This window comes from Aedes albopictus, chromosome 3, assembly GCF_035046485.1.
Source record: "Aedes albopictus strain Foshan chromosome 3, AalbF5, whole genome shotgun sequence".
NCBI lineage: Eukaryota > Metazoa > Arthropoda > Insecta > Diptera > Culicidae > Aedes > Aedes albopictus.
The window spans coordinates 224,340,252-224,361,581 of NC_085138.1; the positions used below are offsets into that span (position 1 = coordinate 224,340,252).

At 44.7% G+C, this 21,330-nt stretch overlaps 7 protein-coding genes across 7 annotated transcripts; 4 read left to right on the top strand and 3 right to left on the bottom strand.

Annotated features, from left to right (window-relative positions):
* Positions 1-10: 10 nt before the first annotated feature.
* Positions 11-2,542, top strand: LOC134290634 (uncharacterized). The gene is made up of 3 exons (XM_062857807.1): positions 11-556; positions 794-2,434; positions 2,486-2,542. The coding sequence occupies exons 1-3, from the start codon at positions 11-13 to the stop codon at positions 2,540-2,542; spliced, it is 2,244 nt and encodes a 747-aa protein (XP_062713791.1).
* On the top strand, positions 2,437-4,840 carry LOC115254228 (uncharacterized). The gene is made up of 3 exons (XM_029878062.2): positions 2,437-3,275; positions 3,338-3,858; positions 4,834-4,840. Exons 1-3 carry the CDS (start codon positions 2,784-2,786, stop codon positions 4,838-4,840), a joined length of 1,020 nt encoding a protein of 339 aa, XP_029733922.2. The 5' UTR covers positions 2,437-2,783.
* Positions 4,841-5,393: 553 nt separating this feature from the next.
* Positions 5,394-6,396, bottom strand: LOC109406370 (uncharacterized). Its single transcript, XM_029878161.2, has 3 exons — positions 6,081-6,396; positions 5,852-6,017; positions 5,394-5,745 (listed from the first exon to the last, which is right to left on the bottom strand). The coding sequence occupies exons 1-3, from the start codon at positions 6,381-6,383 to the stop codon at positions 5,510-5,512; spliced, it is 705 nt and encodes a 234-aa protein (XP_029734021.2). The 5' UTR covers positions 6,384-6,396; the 3' UTR covers positions 5,394-5,509.
* A 472-nt stretch (positions 6,397-6,868) lies between these two features.
* LOC115258813 (uncharacterized) lies at positions 6,869-8,482 on the top strand. The gene has a single exon (XM_029859245.2). It carries the CDS (start codon positions 6,869-6,871, stop codon positions 8,480-8,482), a length of 1,614 nt encoding a protein of 537 aa, XP_029715105.2.
* A 742-nt stretch (positions 8,483-9,224) lies between these two features.
* LOC134290635 (uncharacterized) lies at positions 9,225-10,748 on the bottom strand. Its single transcript, XM_062857809.1, has one exon. It carries the CDS (start codon positions 10,746-10,748, stop codon positions 9,225-9,227), a length of 1,524 nt encoding a protein of 507 aa, XP_062713793.1.
* A 30-nt stretch (positions 10,749-10,778) lies between these two features.
* LOC115264526 (uncharacterized) lies at positions 10,779-14,723 on the bottom strand. Its single transcript, XM_062857810.1, has one exon. The coding sequence runs from the start codon at positions 14,721-14,723 to the stop codon at positions 10,779-10,781; it is 3,945 nt and encodes a 1,314-aa protein (XP_062713794.1).
* A 1,283-nt stretch (positions 14,724-16,006) lies between these two features.
* On the top strand, positions 16,007-16,816 carry LOC115269387 (uncharacterized). The gene has a single exon (XM_029878061.1). The coding sequence runs from the start codon at positions 16,007-16,009 to the stop codon at positions 16,814-16,816; it is 810 nt and encodes a 269-aa protein (XP_029733921.1).
* The last annotated feature ends 4,514 nt before the right edge of the window (positions 16,817-21,330 follow it).

Consider the following 21,330-nt stretch of genomic DNA (forward strand, 5'->3'; position numbering starts at 1 on the left):
GTTCCTGACAATGGAAGTGCTTTTGAAGAAACGGCTCGTTGCCTTCGAGCGGCTGAAACGGGAACATGCGAGTGCAAGACAAGTGACGCTGGAAACACCAACCTTTGAGGTTAATGATCGGCTACAGAAGTTGGTCGAATTGCAGGAGAATTTCGATAAAATTCAGTGTGAAATCGAAGACGCAGCTACGGAGGAAGAATTGCCGTCGGTGCTCAACGTACGGGAGGATTACGAGAAACTGTTCTACATCACCAAAGGAATCTATGCCCGGTTGCTGGAAACAAAACAACCGCAAGGATCCTGCGGTGGTAGTAGTGATGCAACGTACATTGAACCCGAAACCGGACTCAAGGAAGCCGTTCGTGTGCTGCTGGAAACACAAAGAGCGTTGTTAACCAGGCAAGCTGCAGCTTCAACCACCGTGCAGGAGTTAGCTGACCAGCTTCGCAACATAAGGGGAGATCCAATCGACACGCAACTACCATCGTTCAGTCTGCCTACGTTCAAGGGCGACAGAAAGCAGTGGGCATCGTTCAAGGACATTTTTATCAGCAGCGTAGATATTATCTGTTGCAAGAAAATAGAGAGCGAAAATGGTGCAAAATCGCTAATAGACCTCCGCTCGTACGTTTAATCGTTCTGGTGTCTTTTACGATAAGTGCGCGAATGGGCCAAAGAATACTGCGCCGAAAACACCAATACGATTTACCGTACTGGCGGAGGTATACGAGCACTTGCGCTCAAAAATTTTCGCGCAACGCATAATAAGAAAAACCTTACGAATGCGCTCAAGTTGCAGCTGCTCATGTCTCACCTTGAGGGGGAAGCAAAAAGCCTCGTTAGTAGTTATGCAATCACCAATATCAACTACAAAGAGGTGTGGGATACACTTGTAGAGCAGTACGACAAGCCGAAGTTTGCTGTTTCGGCGCTTGTCCAGGAATTTTGTGACCAGCCAGTAATCAAAATAGCGAATCTCGTGAATCTACGGAAGCTCGTATCGACCTCTGACGAGGTGATACGCCACCTAAAAGCCATGGGCGCTGCTTACGAGTCCAGAGACCCCTGGCTCATCCATATCGTCGTGAAGAAATTGGATGAGAATTTGCGTTCCCAATGGGCATCACACATAGTGGATATCGACAACCCTACTTTCGACGAACTGCTCAAATTCCTCAAGCGAAAATGTGACACCTTTGAGACCTGTGCTGCATTCGGCAGTAAACATTGGGAACCTGTCAAGAAGGAGATTTTTAAAGAAGAGCGGAAAAATCCAACAGTGAAGAAAGAAATCACCAGTTTCAGTGTCACTCAGCCATCTTGTCCAGTGTGCTCTTCGGGAGATCACGGAATCTACCAGTGCTCTACGTTCAAGGAGGCATCAGTGAAGGAGCGGCGGGAAATAGCACAACGGATGCGGCTCTGCTTCAATTGTTTACGCTCAAACCACTGCGCGAATTCGTGTCCGTCAAGATCTGTGTGCCGTACATCAGGTTGTCAACAAAGACACCACACCTTGTTGTGTCCCGTTGACAAATCGGAGGTGACCAGCAACGTCTCCACAGTCGAGGACGAATCGGTTACAACCTGCGACACCGAAGACAACAATGAACTTGTATCCTGTGCGTCGAATGTCAAATCAAGCAAATCGACTACTTCGATCTTCGTTGCTACGTTGCCGACAGCTGTTGTTCGCGTCCAGGGAAAGGATAAGCAGTTCCATGAAGTCCGAGCCATGATCGACAGTGGCTCCCAATCGTCGCTAATTTCAGAACATTGTGTCACCGTTCTTGGATTGGAGAGAGACAACGCCAAGCTGATAGTTTCTGGTGTTGGTAATGGAGCAAAGGAGACAACGCGAGGGGTAGTGAATCTGGACATTTCCTCACGATTTGATGACAATCTGATCTGTCGAACGAAAGCGTACGTGTTGAGCAAGCTGTCAACGAATCTACCAAGTCGAGAAATTGATATCAGCCGTCTGAAGTGCCTGGATTCATTGCGGCTAGCGGATCCGCATTTTGGCAGACCAAGTAAAATTGACCTGATCCTTGGAGTAGATGTGTTTTTGTCCGTTGTTGAGGATGGAAAAGTAAAGGACGAGATGGGAGTTCCAGAGGCATTGAATTCCGCTTTCGGTTGGATTGTTGCTGGTCAAGTCGGGGTGACAAATGATGTAATATGCAACACTGCAATTGTTAGTTTGTGCACCGAGTTGAACATTGATCAAACTCTCCGGCAGTTTTGGGAAGTTGTGGAGATAAACAAGCCGAAGCCTAGAACGCCGGAAGAACAGAAAGCTGTCGACGTGTTCCAAGCAACGCACCACCGTGAAGAATCAGGAAGGTTTGTGGTGAGCCTCCCCTTCGACGAAACCAAACCACCACTAGGGGAATCGCTTCCAGCAGCCATTCATCGACTGAACGCAATCCCGGTCAACCATTTCTTTAAAAATCTTTACATTTCTTTATTTCGATCTTTAAAGACGTTCATAATCGAAATCGATAGCGATCGTCATCGTTTCTTGAAGATTGCTAAATAAATTTGAAGTGTAATCGTGAACATTATATAAAGATATATATCAAACTATCGATATCGGTCTTTGTCGATGTGTAGATACCGACGGATAACGATTTCTATTGATACTTCGATACTGTCGTCTGTCATTGGCAATTTACGATCATCAAGTTTGTTGTTGTTTGCATTAAAAAAATGAAAAAAAAAAATCAAGTTGGAGGTTCACCAGCTCACGGGAGGTTACTTTTTTTTGTATAGTCTTGCTTATGCTAGTATCGAACCCGGGTTATTTGAAGCTTATAAGCTGCGACGTCCTTGTTGGTGGTACTGGTTCCTCTGGTCTACGGCTGCGGTTGAGAAGTTTGCTGGTAAAAGGTAAACATATTCTACATATTGACGGTACTCAACATATTAAAGCGAAATTTACAACATATCCCCCAACTTGTTTTCAGGTCTTTGTGTTTCCTCTTCTGTACAAGATGCCGCGAATCCTACCACGAGTTCTGAAGAAAGGAGCTAGGGCAAGACCGAGAGCACGTCGCCGGAAAATCCAAGAACCACAGTTATCTACAGCCGATTCGTCGAAGCAGCCTACCTATCCAGACAATTTTCAGATAAATAATCATGACTCCGATTCGTCCACAACTAGCTCCACTTCCGACGATGATTTTATGGAAGTAGAGTATTTGGACGAAGTTCTCGAGGAGATAGCATGCGACATTCCCGAAAAGCTGACCGAAAATGGAGATACGAACAACGTAAGTCACCACCGAAGGCCACTAAGTCATACACTTGCTTAGTAATCATTTCCTTCTTGCAGGAATATGCCGAAAAAAAATCAGAATCAGCCAATGCGCGATTGAAATCCGACCTAGCTGGCTGGGTTTCCAAATACAGTGTCCCTTTAGCTGGAGTATCTGATTTGTTGAAGATTCTAAAGCAGCATACAGGATTGGATTTGCCAAGTGATGCCCGCAGTCTACTTAAAACGCCAAGAGAAATCAATATTCGACAAATGTGTAATGGAGAATATGTCCATATCGGAATAGTAGATTTTTTGAACAAGTTCGATTTGAGCGAGTGTATTATTGAGGGTCATCCAATTAATCTGTCATTCTCGGTAGACGGCACGCCAGTTTCAAAAAGTGGAGCAAATGATTTATGGATAATATCAGGAGCTATTCATATCGAAGGTTTCTTGCGGCATATATTCATCGTTGGAATTTTCAATGGGCCATCTAAACCAACATCTTTCAATACATTTCTTAGTGAGTTTGTGAATGAATTGCACGCATTGCTCACCAATGGTTTCTCCAAAGATGGTACCGTCTACCCCCGTTGGTTTGAACGACACCTCATGCAAACCAACGGGATTCGTTTTTTAATTTGAACTTCTAGTAACCCTGTGGGCATCGAAAAACACACTGATGGTAACCCTTTTTGCTGTTTTGTTTTGATTATGTGTTCCGTTTCACCCCGTTCCATGAGCAGAATGACGTTTGAACCATTTTTAGTGTGAACGATGTGCAGATTAGAGGGGGTCAAATCAAAAAGTGTTCAGATTAGATGAGGTCAAACCAACGGGGGTAGACGGTAAATTTTACACTGTGAATGTTAAATGCATCACTGCAGATGCACCAGCTGTGGCATACGTTAAGAGCATCAAATCACATGGAGGATATTCAGCATGCCCGAAATGCGAAACAAGGGGTACAAACATATCGAGAAGAATAGTTTATCCCGAGGTCGATGCGCCTCTGCGTACCGATACAAAGTTTCGACAAAGGTTGTCAGATAATAATGCAGATGATCATCATATATCCGTAGATCACACTATAATGGAGACCTTGCCAATTGACATGATTGACGATTTTGCGATCGACAAGATGCACGCTGTTGATGAAGGAGTCTGTAAGAAAATGCTGGTTGCTTTCACTGGGAAAGCCAATCCCCAAAAGCTATCGAAAAGAAAGTTACAAGATATTGACAACCGCATAACCAATTGTGCAAAGTTTGTACCGATGGAATTTCAGAGAAAGTTGAGAACCCTTAATTATGTAGCTAAAATGAAAGCAACCGAATTCAGAAATATAGTTTTGTATGCAGGACCCATAATATTCCATCAAATACTCCCTACTGATACTTTTAGCCATTTTTTGAACTTCTCTGTCGCCATACGAATTCTTTGTGCTCCAGCACTTTATCAGAAGTACAACAAAATCGCAAAAAAGTTGTTGATCTCGTTTGTTGAAGACTACCCTGAGTTGTACGGAATAGATACAGTATCGTTCAATGTTCATGTCCTCATCCATCTAGCAGATGATTCCAAAAAACATGGTCCTTTAGACTCCTATAGCTGCTACCCATTCGAAGCCGGCATAAAAAAGATTAAACGGTACATACATGCTCAAAATAAACCATTGCAACAAATATTTAATAGACTTCAGGAAGATACTGGTTTTGTTAATACTTTAAAATCGAACAGTGACAGTACAGTTAAATTAAGTCATTTTGATTATAACCAACACAAGTTCTACAGATTGATCTACCCCAATTTCACTGTTCGTGCAGATAAAGTTAGTGATAATTGTATCATGTGGGTTTCTCCAAATGAAATTGTTATTTTGAGAGTAAGTTTCTTTGAAAAGAGAGATGAAGATATTTTTGTAACCGGGCAGCTGTTTGAAGTAAAAGAATCTCTATGTAATTCAAAGTTGACCCGAAAGTTGTATATGCTATTAGGGAATTTTGAATCCTGCGAAAAAACATTCCAATTGAATCCAACAATAAGCAAAATGGTTTGTTTGCCATACAATTATAATAATTGCGATTACTATGTAGCACCCTTGATTCATACATTTTAGTGACGAAAAGAATCCAGTTTTATGTCTTTTTATTTTAAAAAAAATATTTAAAACAATCAAATACAAACAGTGTTACTTTTAAAATTCATTCACTTCTTTTTAATTTCATTATCTCAAGTCGCATTGTCTTAGGGTGCATCTTTGTCCACTTCTTCGTCGTCATCGTGCACGTTGAGGAACTCCACCTTCAGTGGAACACGGAGTTTCTTACGGCTCGTCAGGTTTCGGTTTGTGGTTGCAGATTGCCGTCGTTCACTGGTCCTAACTCGATCACATACATGTTGCATTTGGTATCGGAATTCGGCACATGCCAGTGTAGCCGGGTCTTCTGTGGTGTCGAAGAGGGAATGATCGACAATCGATTCTGTAATTATAAAAAGTACATTCAATGTTGTTAATCAAACTTACAGTTTGAAAATTTGCTGTTATCGATCATCTACTGTATGAGTCAACGTGGAAAAACTACTTACTGATCAATACTTGCGTTGAACACAACGATTTGAGTGGGTGTTTGCCACCAGCTCCTGAATAATTCACTTGCGTCTGCAAGTATAGGCTGAACACTTTCTCAATCAGAAGCATGGTTATTTCCCTCAGAGGCTTCTTGAGCAACACAAAAGACGCCAGAAACTTTTCCTGTGAACGAATAAAAAGATGTAATATTCAATACCTTTATGTACATATAATGAAGCAACTTACAAACGCCTTTTTATTGTTATTTTTCTCCAGAAACACTTCGAAGTCAACCAACGCCTCGGTTGAGTTTAGAGGCATAATCTCTCTTATGGATTCGATTGACACTGATGTAGTGGAGTTACCCTCAGGCATTCCGTGCTGCAACAACACTTTGAATTGCTCCTTGATGTAAGCCACATCTGTCTGGATTGTCCTTATTGTCTCCGCCTGCTCATTGTAGACATCGAGCGGTAGCGTCACAACCACCGGCTGGTTATTGGAGGCCTCCTCCAGCACTTCTTCCGTGATTTCCGGATTGCAATCCATGCTCTGGCTCACTTTATCACTATTTCACTGAATGTAAACACAACATAGCTGTCATCTGGAGATGGGCGGTATCGAACTTTCTTTGGCTGGCGATGACGATCGATAACGAGGGGTTTATAAATGTGGACCGATGTTGACCTTTGGTAATCGTTGTCGAAATGTAACGCGGTGTGTCGTTATGAAGATATCGATTTTCAAATACATGCTGATAAATATTGGGAAAGAATACTAAAGCGTTAGCGACAAATTGAAAAGTAACGTAATAAAGTGATGCATCTTTAAAGATATTTATCGCTTGTTTGATAAAAATAAATATCTTTAAAATCAATATCGATATTTAAAGATTTGTGAATAAATGTATCGCAAACAAGTCTAAAGAATGGTCGATAAGGGTCGTTATTTTTTGATAAAGAACTATAAAGAAGAATTGCGTTTGGTTGACCGGGATGCACCGAAAATTTGCAAGCGATCCTGTTTTCAAGAAAATGTATTGTGACTTTATGGCTGACTATTTGGAGCTTGGTCATATGGAACGAATACCCGACAATGAGATCGAGATGCCATCGGATCAAAGGTTTTACTACCCACACCATGCAGTTCTGCGAAGTGAAAGTCTAACAACCAAGCTGCGCGTTGTTTTTGACGGCTCAAGTAAAACGGAAACTGGTGTATCGTTGAATGACCGTTTGTTGGTGGGTCCAAAAATTACCGAAGATGTCCCGGTGGTTTTTTCCCGCTTCAGAACCTACGTCGTCGCATTCACAGCTGATGCAGAAAAAATGTACCGACAGGTAAAGGTGCGCAAGGAAGATGCCGACTATCAGCGCATTGTGTGGTCACCGGAGCCCGGACAACCGCTCGAGCACTACAGGCTCCTAACTGTCACGTACGGCAGCTCGTGCGCTCCATACTTGGCGGTGGAATCCCTCCGACAGGCAGGTCGGGATAGTCAGGCGCAGTTCCCGGATGCAGCAGATCGTATATCGAAGAACTTTTATGTGGATGACCTACTATCGGGTGCCAATTCACTTGAAGAAGCAGTCAAGCTCAGGAACGAGATTATCCAGGTAACATCAGCGGCCGGGTTCACTCTACGGAAATGGTCATCGAACGATCCTCGCCTATTCAACGAGAGTGCAGAAGCAGACGCAGCAGTCCCGCTTCATTTGACACCCGAAGCTGACGCTGTCAAGGCGTTGGGTATACAGTGGTACCCCGAGACCGACACTTTTGGATACCAATTGAAAATGGACCTCGATAAGCGGAACACGAAACGTCAAATGTTGTCAGATACAGCTCGACTCTTCGACCCGTTGGGCTGGCTGGCACCAGTCATCGTTCGCATTAAAATCCTCTATCAATCGTTGTGGTTACAAGATTTGTTGTGGGATGACCCACTACCGGCGGCGGTAGAAATCGAATGGAACAACATCAAGGCAGATCTGCAATCAATCGAAAAGATTCGTATACCGAGATGGATTCCCAACCATGGAGGAAAAGTACAGCTTCTAGGATTCGCTGACGCCTCGGAGGCTGCATACGCTGCAGTCGTATACGCTCGATCAACTGATCAAAATGGCAAGGTTTTCGTTTCCCTGGTGGCAAGTAAAACAAAAGTTGCACCTATCCAACAAGTGTCACTTCCACGGTTGGAACTCAACGCGGCGGTGCTGCTCACTGACCTCATGAAGTTACTTCTTCAGTCTTTGTCGCATTTGGAGGTAACATGTTTTGCTTGGACTGATTCGGAGATCGTTCTTGGATGGCTATCGTCACATCCGAGAAAATGGAAAACGTACGTTGCCAATCGGACTTCCACGATTTTGGAGTTCCTCCCCCGAAGCTCCTGGAACCACATTGCATCGGGCGACAACCCAGCCGACTGTGCATCACGAGGTTTGTACCCGAAGGATTTGGTGGAATTCAACTTATGGTGGAAAGGTCCAACGTGGTTATACCAAGCTGACGAAACTTGGGAGCATCAGTCTGTAGCAGAGCCTCCGGAAACGGTTCTTATAAAATTCAGCTGGCAGTCCCGAAAGGCCACTATACGGGGGCCTCGGTCACACTCACCTGCCGGGGAAGAAGGGCCAATATAAAATTCAGCTGGCAGTCCCGAAAGGCCACTATACGGGGGCCTCGGTCACACTCACCTGCCGGGGAAGAAGGGCCAATATAAAATTCAGCTGGCAGTCCCGAAAGGCCACTATACGGGGGCCTCGGTCACACTCACCTGCCGGGGAAGAAGGGCCAATATAAAATTCAGCTGGCAGTCCCGAAAGGCCACTATACGGGGGCCTCGGTCACACTCACCTGCCGGGGAAGAAGGGCCAATATAAAATTCAGCTGGCAGTCCCGAAAGGCCACTATACGGGGGCCTCGGTCACACTCACCTGCCGGGGAAGAAGGGCCAATATAAAATTCAGCTGGCAGTCCCGAAAGGCCACTATACGGGGGCCTCGGTCACACTCACCTGCCGGGGAAGAAGGGCCAATATAAAATTCAGCTGGCAGTCCCGAAAGGCCACTATACGGGGGCCTCGGTCACACTCACCTGCTTTTCTCCTGTTTATTTCGCCAAAGTCACTTATGTTTAATTAAAAAATAACACACTAGTTTTAACTATAATTTAAGATTTATTCACTAATTTAGGTCTAGATTTACATTAATTGTTTGATTTTTCAATTCAGAGCGTTCAGTTGCACGCGTGCTCGCAGGTGGAAAATTTTCACATATTTAAATTTGAATCGCCGCTTGCTGCGATCGCTGCGATGGGTTGCACCCCGTTGGCATGGCAACCACGTGCGACGTCGGGACGCCAACGATACCCGAGCAAAAATGCTTACCTGGTGGTACTGTTGGCGACATTCTCCGAGCCCGAAGAAAAGCTGATGGGTTGTAGTAGCACGATCTTGCTGACGGGCCTCGTATACGTTGATCTTGAAGTCTTGATCGAAACGGTTCTGACCTTACCATCTGGACCCTTATACGTTTTTTCGATTATTCCTTTTGGCCAGTTTCCTCGATGTAGGGTTTCATCAACTAACATAACCAAATCTCCAACGTGGTACTCATAATAGTTTCGGTTATCAGGCCACTTGCAGCTTTTCAGTAACTCTGGACGATACGACACAATCCATTTGCGCCAGAAGCGATCTGCGTAGATTTGAGCATGCTTGTACGCTGCACGACAATCGAGATCTCTTTCATCGAAGTCGTGGTCAAACTGAACAGTGTTGTTTCGCCCAAGCAGTAACATGTTTGGTGTTAATGGTTCAGCATCTTGAGGATCGTTTGGAACGTGAGTTAGCGGCCTGTTATTAACGATGTTCATTGCTTCGCACAGAGCAGTGCGCAGTACCAAATCTGTCGGGTGTCTTTCTCGCAACATCGCACGGAGAGCACCTTTCACGGAGCGAACTAATCGCTCCCAACAACCGCCAAAGTGTGGAGCACCAGGGGGAATAAACTTCCATTCTATGCCTCTGACAGACAACGAATCTTCGATCTGTGGATGATCTAGTGTTTTTACAAGCCTTCTCAACTCTTGGTCTGCGCCAGTAAAATTTGTACCATTGTCTGTGATGATACGTTGCGGCAATCCTCTAATGGACATAAAACATCGGATGGCCATTATGCAGGCATTCGTGTCCAAAGATGGCACAACTTCAAGATGAACAGCCCTGGAAGTCATGCAGGTGAAGAGCACCACCCACCTCTTTTCGACACGGCGACCAACTTTAACTGACAACGGGCCAAAATAATCTATTCCGGTATTCGAAAACGGAAATACGAACGGAGTCGTTCGTTCTGGGGGGAGATTACCCATTTGTGGAACGGTTGGTTTTGCCCGGAGCTCTCGGCACTTGATGCACGACACCGTGTATTTTTTCACCTGTGAACGGATCTTGAGAATTCGATGACGCTGTTTAATGTTGTTGACGACCGTTTCAAGACCCTGGTGACCGTTGGCGATATGGAACATGCGAATCAGGAGATTCGAAAAGGGATGGTTATCGGGAAGAATGACGGGGTTGTTGACATCAAACGGTTTACTACTCTCTTGCACACGTCCCCGCATACGGATGATGCCATTACAGATGAACGGTGAATAGTTTTTCAAGCGGCTACTGCTTTTCACAAAACCGGTGTGCACCAGACTTCGCATTTCTTCACCGAAGACCTCCGATTGTACCTTCCTGTACCATACATTCCTCGCGTCCTCCATATCGTGAACAGTGATGTTCAAACGTTTCGGTTTCTCAGTTTTCGGCAATACTAATATTTTTCTCATCTTCAGGTAATATGCTGTCGTCCTGATTAGGCGGTTGAAGTCGGAGAATCGCTCGATCTCGGGAAGGTCCATTAAGCAATCTTCAGATACAGTGCAGCACAACTAATCAACGGAAGTATCGACGATCAGCTCGGCGTGGAAATTTACAAACTCAGCAGGCGACAGTTCTACCGGCGCGTCGATCGGCCAGCGGGTGCTGACATGTGGCAGGAAATCCGGACCCTTGAGCCATTCTTGCATACTGCCGAATTTGCTTGACTTTGTTGCCAGATCAGCAATGTTCAACTGCGATGGTACCCAATGCCACAAATCAACGCTGTGACCATTCTCCTTGATCTTCATAACACGAGACCCGATGTATGCAGTCAGCTTCTGACTCGTCTTCAACCAACTTAGGCAAATCTTGGAGTCGGTCCAGAAGTACACCTTAGTGACCTCTATCTTCATTTCTTCTTGGAGCGTTTTTATCATTTGACTCGCAAGAACACAGCCTTGGAGCTCCAGACGTGGCACTGTCGAATTCTTCAGAGGAGCGACCCTAGCCTTGGCGTAGACTAATGCGACATGCGACCTATCTTCATGACGATGGACTATATAAACGACGCAAGCGAAGGCCTTATCACTAGCGTCACAAAAGGCATGCAGCTCAGCATTAGCGAACGATGGAATCTCTGGAAAATAATACCTCGGCAGTCGGATTTCGTTCAGTTTCGCAGTTTGATCCAACCATTCTCTCCATCTTGGAACCAATCCATCTGGAATCTCGTCATCCCAGTCGGACTGTAACCGCCACAGTTCTTGGAAGATGATTTTTAGTTGTATAGTGATGGGACTAAGCAAGCCTAAAGGATCGAAAATGCCCATCATGAACTTTAACAGTTGTCGTTTTGTAGGCACACTTTCGCCGGTTCGAAACTCTTCGACCAACTTCGGAAATTCAAGCGAAAAGACAAATTCATCGGAGTGTAGATCCCATCTGATACCCAGTACACGTGTTTCATTTCCTGTTCGATCGGCAACCAACGTAGGATCCAGGGAGTCTAGGAGCGCTCCAGAGTTCGATGCAAATTTGACCAGCCGGAATCCACCATGCTCGTGCGTCTTGACCACATGCTGCACCAGTCGAATTGCTTCTTCTTCAGTGTCGGCACAATCAAAATAATCGTCAACGTAATGTTGATTCACCACAGCGCATTCTACACCAGGGTACTCTTCTTCCAATTCCTTTGCATTAAAATTCTTGATGAATTGAGCCATGGAAGGAGATGACACAGCTCCGAAAATCATGACCATCATGATGTACACGCTAGGGTCAGCAGAGCGATCCATGCCACGAAAAAAGAAGCGTTGAGAGTCCTGGTCCTCTCTACGGATGAGGATTTGGTGGAACATCTCCTTTATGTCCGCCACAAACGCAAACTTCTTCTTCCTAGCGCGCATTAGGATCGCGATCAGGGCGGGTACGAAATCAGGACCTTTCAGTAACAAATCGTTGAGAGAGAAACCGTGAGATTTCGCTTTAGCATCCATGACTAGACGGAATTTTCCGGTCGTTTCCACGCTAAAATGCGGCAGGTACCACGTATTCGGTGTTTCTTCAACTTCATGAGGCTCCAGCTTTCGTGCATATCCCTTGTCGACATAATCTTGAATTTTGCTGCAATACTTCTCAGCAAACTCCGGATCAGAATCCATCTTCTTCTCGATCATCTGTAGCCGCCGCAACGCTTGAGGCTTGCTGTCCGGAAACGAAAAGTTGCCATACTTGTAAATTTGTCCTACTTCGAAGCGTTCTCCACGTCGAGTGACGGTGCGGTTCATGATGTCAACGGCGCGTTGATCTTCATCAGACATCTTCGGAGACTGTCCGGTTATTCCGAAATCTTCTACCTTATACGCCTGCTTCACCAGATTCGTTAGCTCGACGTCGTCATCTTCCGTGCAGATTAGCGCATGACAGTCCTCTGATCCTGCATCGCTTGGTTCGATCAAACCATGAACGGTCCAACCTAGATGACAACGAGTTAACTGCAGGCCATGCAACGAATATTGGACTGTTTTCAGTGGCACAATCAATCCAGCGTTGTTGGAGCCGAGAAGCATACAAGGACGAGCGCCGTGAACTGCGACCAGCTTATCCTCGTCAAGCATCGGGTACATTCTCTTCACCTTTTCGATGTCGAAGTTCACGGGTGGCAAATCGAGGTTTTGAACGGAGCGGACGTGACTTGCCTTAAACCATTTCGCTTGAGCTGAAGGTCCAGAGATGTCGAAGGACAGCATCATCGATTGTTCCTCCTTGTGAGAAATACCGTTCGTCCATCGATAAGTCACAGAAGATGCCGGTCCCTGCAGCCCAATCATCGCAGCAACGTTTGCATCGATCATTGATAGAGAAGAACCTTCGTCAAACAAAGCGAAAACTTCCTCAGCGCCATTTGGACCCAGGATCTTCACCTTTCCTACACGTAGCAGTGTGTTGACGTTCCTGCCATTCACGTTGCAGACATTCGGCAGAGCAGACTGGTTGCTCCTAGGTGACTCACGTGGTGGCTCATCGTTGTGGACCAGTTCGTGATGATTCTTTCCACAAACCGAACACTTTTTCGTAGACTTACAGTTTCGTCTAGCATGATCCGATTTCAGGCAAATGTAGCACACTTTACACGACTTAGCGGTGGTTCGACGTTGGGCAACAGAGAGTCCTCGAAACTGACCGCACTTGTCCAGACTAAAATGCGATCCCACCGAGCATAGCGGACATTTCTTTGCTGCTTCTTCATCACGATCATCGACATGGAATACGACGGGTTTCGGCTTCGCTGAGTTGATCAGTTTCTTCGTCCCGAACGCAGGATTCAGGCTTGCCAGCTGGTTGTCCATCTCATCCTCCAACCAGCGAGCGAAAATGGCGAAATCCACGACGATATCTTGCTTCATTAGTGCTGCCTTGTGTCGAACCCACATTTGCTTACTGAAGACAAGTAATTTTTCAGCCAGGTGTGAAATGAGTTCGGGATTGAGCAGATAATTACTCGCCTTGGCGTTCTGCATCGCGACCATAGTACCGACAACAGCATTGTAGAAGGCCCTAAACGATTCGATGTTACCTTCTTTCACGACATCGAGGTTCCTCAGCGCTTCCAATCGATTGGCCACGACCCATTCCGTGCGCCCGAAATTCGATTTCAGCATCCTCATAATCTGAGTAACGTTGTCCGGGGAAGACAACAATGATTCCACGGTTTTTCGTGCCTTACCTTGTAACGCCTTGTTTAACCGTCTCAAGTTATCACGATCGGTCAGTTGAAACTCCTCAGTGGATGCGTTGAACTCGTTCTCGAAAATCGTCCACTCCATGATGTCGCCAGAAAATGGTGGCAAATCCTTCACGTTTCTGCCTTGCAGTGCCTTGAACGCTTCGAGCAGGATCGCATTCACTCCTGGCTCGGGCACACGCAAATCGTTCTCCACAGGCTCGCGACGGGGTTGTCGAACCACGTGATTTGATGGTTCCAGGTTTACATGGCGTAGATCGTTCGGGTTTGTTGGTTCCACATTTGTGGTCTCGGTGACCCATTGGGTGACACGTTGGGATACACTGGTGTACGCACTCGAGTTGCTACCCCTGCTACTGCAGATGCTCGAGCCGTAACTTGAACCAGCCTTCAGTTCTTCCTTCTTGAGTTCACGCTCACGTTTTCGCCTGAGAAACTCAGCCTTCCTCTCTTCCGTCTTCAGCACCAGGTCTTGTTCAATCTGAAGCGCAGCTAATCGTTTTTCAGCCAGGATTTTGTCTCGTTCGATTGAAGCCTTCAGTTCATCCTCCTCGATCTGCTCCTCCAACAACAGGGCCTTCAGTTGGCTGTCGGTTTCGCTGATACGGGAAGATCGGCTTTTGTTCGAACGCCTACCAGATAGGGCAGCATCGATCGATACACGGGAACCAGGAACAAAGTTGTTCTCCGTGTCATTCGGAGTCGGAGCTGGGACATTTTGCTGATTCGATTTCGCCTGCTGCTGTTGACTAACAGGTGTGCGAAGCATGGTCGACGGTCGCGGAAGTCCTATTAGAAAATGTTCGAAACGCTTTGGTACTGTACCTTTGTTTTCTCTTTCAGAGCGGCGCAACTGTTGCTCCATATAAACTGTCGCCTGGTATTCGAAGGACCAATATAAAATTCAGCTGGCAGTCCCGAAAGGCCACTATACGGGGGCCTCGGTCACACTCACCTGCCGGGGAAGAAGGGCCAATATAAAATTCAGCTGGCAGTCCCGAAAGGCCACTATACGGGGGCCTCGGTCACACTCACCTGCCGGGGAAGAAGGGCCAATATAAAATTCAGCTGGCAGTCCCGAAAGGCCACTATACGGGGGCCTCGGTCACACTCACCTGCCGGGGAAGAAGGGCCAATATAAAATTCAGCTGGCAGTCCCGAAAGGCCACTATACGGGGGCCTCGGTCACACTCACCTGCCGGGGAAGAAGGGCCAATATAAAATTCAGCTGGCAGTCCCGAAAGGCCACTATACGGGGGCCTCGGTCACACTCACCTGCCGGGGAAGAAGGGCCAATATAAAATTCAGCTGGCAGTCCCGAAAGGCCACTATACGGGGGCCTCGGTCACACTCACCTGCCGGGGAAGAAGGGCCAATATAAAATTCAGCTGGCAGTCCCGAAAGGCCACTATACGGGGGCCTCGGTCACACTCACCTGCCGGGGAAGAAGGGCCAATATAAAATTCAGCTGGCAGTCCCGAAAGGCCACTATACGGGGGCCTCGGTCACACTCACCTGCCGGGGAAGAAGGGCCAATATAAAATTCAGCTGGCAGTCCCGAAAGGCCACTATACGGGGGCCTCGGTCACACTCACCTGCCGGGGAAGAAGGGCCAATATAAAATTCAGCTGGCAGTCCCGAAAGGCCACTATACGGGGGCCTCGGTCACACTCACCTGCCGGGGAAGAAGGGCCAATATAAAATTCAGCTGGCAGTCCCGAAAGGCCACTATACGGGGGCCTCGGTCACACTCACCTGCCGGGGAAGAAGGGCCAATATAAAATTCAGCTGGCAGTCCCGAAAGGCCACTATACGGGGGCCTCGGTCACACTCACCTGCTTTTCTCCTGTTTATTTCGCCAAAGTCACTTATGTTTAATTAAAAAATAACACACTAGTTTTAACTATAATTTAAGATTTATTCACTAATTTAGGTCTAGATTTACATTAATTGTTTGATTTTTCAATTCAGAGCGTTCAGTTGCACGCGTGCTCGCAGGTGGAAAATTTTCACATATTTAAATTTGAATCGCCGCTTGCTGCGATCGCTGCGATGGGTTGCACCCCGTTGGCATGGCAACCACGTGCGACGTCGGGACGCCAACGATACCCGAGCAAAAATGCTTACCTGGTGGTACTGTTGGCGACAGTTCTCGTAGAACAAAACTGCTCATCGCAGTGCCTGATGGTTACAGAGCTAGGACCGATGATTTCCTACGAAGTGGAAAGCTACCTGTTGAACCGGTTTTCATCACTCAAGATGGCACAACGGGTTTTGGCGTGGATCAACAGATTTAAGTCCAACCTGTCAGCGAAAATGCAACGTGGCGAACGTGTCAGTGGCGAATTAGATCCGTTGGAGCTACATGAAGCAAATCTTCAGCTTGTTAGGTGTGCTCAGCATGCCGAGTTTCAACGAGATATACAGTGCCTGAAAAAGGGAGATCCATTAGCATCTAAAAGTCAAATCAAGTCTCTGTTTCCGTTTTTGGATGGAAATGGAACTCTTCGTGTAGGAGGACGACTACAGAATTCGGACCAACCATTCGAAATGAAGCACCCCATGATTTTGCCTAAGGTTCACCGTTACACGGAACTTCTGATCACCGCTCTGCATATCGACAACCTACATGCAGGACCAACCTTGGTGATTGCTACGCTCAATCAAAAGTACTGGATTCTTGGGTGTCAAGCAGTTGTACGCACTATCATCAATAACTGCGTGCGATGTACTAGGTGGAAGGCCAAAACCGCGAAGCAGCTTATGGGATCCCTACCAACGGTGAGGATCGCAGGAGGACGTGCCTTCGAAAACGTAGGCGTCGACTACGCAGGTCCCATTTGTAGGAATAATATGTATTAAAAAGAATATTTATATTGATGTATCGGGGATTTAAAATAAAAATATCTGTTTAAGGTATTCCACTAAAAGTATCAGAAACAAATTCATATTCAATCACATGTTTTGTGCTAGTGTACTAGATCACTTTTGGGACGACTCGGAAAATGGACAGGTTCGAAGAATGAAGAAGAACGTATGTGGCTGCACGAGCAAGCTTTCAATAGCCGACCTGAATGACACCAACGAGCTGATGGACGATACGCATCATGCGGGAGCGAGAAAGAGAGATTGAAAAAGAAAAACTCATTTGAATGGGCTTGAACGGGAAAAGGTGAAAAGAGGTTCAGTTTGAAGAATGATGTAATCGAGTGATGTTGTGCGCGTTGGTAGGAAAGTGCAAATTCAAAAAAAAAATAAAATAAAATGGAGTGCAAAAGAAAAAAAAAAAAAAAAAAAAAAAAAAAAAAAAAGATTCTAACATCTCCATCGAAAACGATTCTAACCTTTCCTTCATCATTCTTACATCAGATTACTATAACATGATGTAGGAATAATATGTATTAAAAAGAATATTTATATTGATGTATCGGGGATTTAAAATAAAAATATCTGTTTAAGGTATTCCACTAAAAGTGATCTAGTACACTAGCACAAAACATGTGATTGAATATGAATTTGTTTCTGATACTTTTAGTGGAATACCTTAAACAGATATTTTTATTTTAAATCCCCGATACATCAATATAAATATTCTTTTTAATACATATTATTCCTACATCTTCCTTCACCCCTACTCTTCACATAATATAATTTGAAATGAGTTTCCTACTCATTTCTCCTATAACAATCCTATAACATAAGGATTTATGTATAAATTTTGAAAACGTAGATTTACATATAAATTTACATTTTTTTTAAATTCCATGGCATATTTTGAAAGTAATAATAAGTTAAATTCATTACATAAAACAATGAAGTGAAAAACTTTCAAAGAACTCCCTATATTTAATTTATATGCTGGAAGTTAACATAATCGGTTTGATAAAATCCTGAAAAGGGGAAAACAATGATTATTTAAAACGAAATTATATAATACTTACCAAAGATATTGTTACATAGCCACTAGGATACAAGCTATAAGCTCAACTAATGTTCTAGAATTTCATTTGAAAAAGAAAATTCTATCAGTTTTCCATTTCGAGCAACTCACAATCTCTGACCTTACATACACTATCTTGGACTATGGGTTTCAAGTTCAATTGCTGCAATCTAGAATCAAGTTCAGAAAAAGATTCTAACATATCCATCGAAAACGATTCTAACATATCCTTCAACATTCTTTTATCAGATAACCTTTTCGAGCGACTCACAATCTCTGACCTCACTTACACTATATTGGATTGAGGGTTTCAAGCTCAATTGCTCCAATCTAGCGTCAAGCTCAGAGAAACATTCTAACACTTCCTTCCAACATTCTTCTATCAAATTTCTATTTCAAACGACTCACAATCTCTGACCTCACACTATCTTGGATTGAGGGTTTCAAGCTCAATTGCTCCAATCTAGCGTCAAGCTCAGAAAAAGATTCTAGCATTTCCATCGAAAAAGATTCTAACATTTCCTTCAACATTCTTCTATCAGATAACCTTTTCAAGCGACTCACAATCTCTGACCTCACTAACACTATCTTGGATTGAGGTTTTCAAGCTCAAGATTCTAACATTTCCATCGAAAAAGATTCTAACATTTCCTTCAACATTCTTCTATCAGATTACCTTTTCAAGTGACTCACAATCTCTGACCTCACTTACACTATCTTGGATTGAGTGTTTAAAGCTCAATTGCTCCAATATAGCGTCAAGCTCAGGAAAAGGTTCTAACATTTCCATCGAAAAAGATTCTAACATTTCCTTCAACATTCTTCTATCAGATTACCATTTCAAGCGACTCACAATCTCTGACCTCACTTACACTATCTTGGATTGAGGGTTTCAAGCTCAATTGCTCCAATCTAGCGTCAAGCTCAGAAAAAGATTCTAGCATTTCCATCGAAAAAGATACTAACCTTTCCTTCAACATTCTTCTATCAGATTTCTATTTCAAGCGACTCACAATCTCTGACCTCACTTATTGTCTATCCGGTTGAAATCAAGACCGACATTCAATCAATTAATGCCATTTTCTTGGTCGACAAGTGTCGCAACTGTTTCGCATCTAGTGCGCTGTGTTGCTGACAACAACGGGAAGGATGCGCACTACTTTTGACATGATTCAAAAACGTCGCGAGTTGGGTCGCGTCGCGACTCGATTGTGCGGCGTCCGGTTTGGTGGCGGCCCGACAATACACTATCTTGGATTGAGGGTTTCAAGCTCAATTGCTCCAATCTAGCGTCAAGCTCAGAGAAACATTCTAACACTTCCTTCCAACATTCTTCTATCAGATTTCTATTTCAAGCGACTTACAATCTCTGACCTCACTTACACTATCTTGGATTGAGTGTTTCAAGCTCAATTGCTTCAATATAGCGTCAAGCTCAGAAAAAGATTCTAACATTTCCAGCGAAAAAGATTCTAACATTTCCTTCAACATTCTTCTATCAGATTACCTTTTCAAGCAACTTACAATCTCTGACCTCACTTACACTATCTTGGATTGAGTGTTTCAAGCTCAATTGCTCCAATATAGCGTCAAGCTCAGAGAAACATTCTAACACTTCCTTCCAACATTCTTCTATCAGATTTCTATTTCAAGCGACTCACAATCTCTGACCTCACTTACACTATCTTGGATTGAGGGTTTCAAGCTCAATTGCTCCAATCTAGCGTCAAGCTCAGAGAAACATTCTAACACTTCCTTCCAACATTCTTCTATCAGATTTCTATTTCAAACGACTCACAATCTCTGACCTCACTTACACTATCTTGGATTGAGGGTTTCAAGCTCAATTGCTCCAATATAGCATCAAGCTCAGAAAAAGATTCTAACAATTCCATCGAAAAAGATTCTAACATTTCCTTCAACATTCTTCTATCAGATTACCTTTTCAAGCGACTCACAATCTCTGACCTCACTTACACTATCTTGGATTGAGTGTTTAAAGCTCAATTGCTCCAATATAGCGTCAAGCTCAGGAAAAGGTTCTAACATTTCCATCGAAATTGGTTGGTAGGAAAGTGCAAATTCAAAAAAAAAATAAAATAAAATGGAGTGCAAAAGAATTATTAATTGTATTTTAATTTCTAATCGACGAATCCCGACACCATTGTCTTGAAAGCTAGCGTTGTAAGAACAACAAAGACAATCAAAGGTTATATTGCAGTGTTTGTTTGTCTTGGGACCAAGGCTATTCACCTGGAAGCCGTTACGGACTTGTCGTCAGGTGCCTTCATTTCTGCATTGAAGCGTTTTTGCAGTCGTCGTGGCTTGCCCAGCCAAATCTGGTCCGACAATGGAACGAATTTTGTTGGCGCTGACCGCCAACTGAAAGATCTTCTACAGTCTGTCAGCTTTGGCTCTGAAGTTGATCATTTTTTGAGTGGCCTCGGAGTGAAGTGGACCTTTATAACGCCGTCAGCTCCCCATATGGGCGGAATATGGGAGAGTGCTGTGAAGAGTATGAAAAAGCATCTTCGCATCGTCCTTGGCAAACAATCAGTGACCTATGAGGATATGACGACAATACTAGCACAAATAGAGGCGTGCTTAAATTCACGCCCACTGTGTGCACTGTCTTCATCGATTGATTCTTGCGAAGCTTTAACCCCTGGTCATTACGTCATTGGACAGCCACTAAACCTTATTCCTGAACCGAGGGTAACGGACATCCCCGAGAACCGCCTCGACAAATATCAACGCTTGCGGAGAGTCGTCGAGGATCTCTGGGACCGTTTCAAGACCGAGTACGTTACATCGTTGCAAACAAGAAACAAATGGCAAGCATCCGAAGAAAATCTGAAGGTGGCTGATTTGGTGCTGGTGAAGAACGATAGTGCTCCGCCAGCGTATTGGGAACTCGCTCGCGTGACAGCGCTCCATCCAGATCGAAGCGGAGTAGTGCGTAACGTGACACTACAGAGAGGCCAAACAACATATCAACGACCTGTACACAAGCTGGTGGTGCTGCCGGCAAATTGAGGCATCCGCCTCAAGGCGGGGTGTGTGTTGCTGATTCTTTGTACGACCCCTTGGCCAAACATGGATGGCCATGTGCAAGAAAATCTTATGTATGGGAAGAAACGTCAAGTGAGCCGAGCCGAGACGGAGGCGATGGCTTCCTCTAAGAGAAATGTCATGTATGGTTAAAAGTAAGAAATACACGAAACGAAAAGCACGCCATTTTTGTAAATTTACTTTATTCCGAGAATTTTCTCGTTTTTTAATAGTTTTTCCGTCGGTTTTTTCTCGTCGTTCGTTTTGTCCACTTTCGCGTGTTGCTCCATCGGTAAACACCACTTGTGTTGCCGATTTTAAATGGCCGTTAAATTCCTTACACAGTTTCGGAACTGGACTTGGATGTCTGTTCTCTGTGCTTCTG

Excerpts from the sequence above, each read along its gene's own strand:
- LOC134290634 (XM_062857807.1), top strand. The coding sequence starts at position 11 with ATGGAAGTGCTTTTGAAGAAACGGCTCGTTGCCTTCGAGCGGCTGAAA. Across the intron at positions 557-793 it reads AGGACATTTTTATCAGCAGC|TTGCAGCTGCTCATGTCTCA; the intron begins GTAGATATTATC and ends AATGCGCTCAAG. Across the intron at positions 2,435-2,485 it reads ATCGACTGAACGCAATCCCG|ACGTTCATAATCGAAATCGA; the intron begins GTCAACCATTTC and ends CGATCTTTAAAG.
- LOC115254228 (XM_029878062.2), top strand. The coding sequence starts at position 2,784 with ATGCTAGTATCGAACCCGGGTTATTTGAAGCTTATAAGCTGCGACGTC. Across the intron at positions 3,276-3,337 it reads AAAATGGAGATACGAACAAC|GAATATGCCGAAAAAAAATC; the intron begins GTAAGTCACCAC and ends TCCTTCTTGCAG.
- LOC109406370 (XM_029878161.2), bottom strand. The coding sequence starts at position 6,383 with ATGGATTGCAATCCGGAAATCACGGAAGAAGTGCTGGAGGAGGCCTCC. Across the intron at positions 6,018-6,080 it reads ATAACAATAAAAAGGCGTTT|GAAAAGTTTCTGGCGTCTTT; the intron begins GTAAGTTGCTTC and ends ATTCGTTCACAG. Across the intron at positions 5,746-5,851 it reads TTCAACGCAAGTATTGATCA|AATCGATTGTCGATCATTCC; the intron begins GTAAGTAGTTTT and ends TTATAATTACAG.
- LOC115258813 (XM_029859245.2), top strand. The coding sequence starts at position 6,869 with ATGTATTGTGACTTTATGGCTGACTATTTGGAGCTTGGTCATATGGAA.
- LOC134290635 (XM_062857809.1), bottom strand. The coding sequence starts at position 10,748 with ATGGACCTTCCCGAGATCGAGCGATTCTCCGACTTCAACCGCCTAATC.
- LOC115264526 (XM_062857810.1), bottom strand. The coding sequence starts at position 14,723 with ATGCTTCGCACACCTGTTAGTCAACAGCAGCAGGCGAAATCGAATCAG.
- LOC115269387 (XM_029878061.1), top strand. The coding sequence starts at position 16,007 with ATGGGTTGCACCCCGTTGGCATGGCAACCACGTGCGACGTCGGGACGC.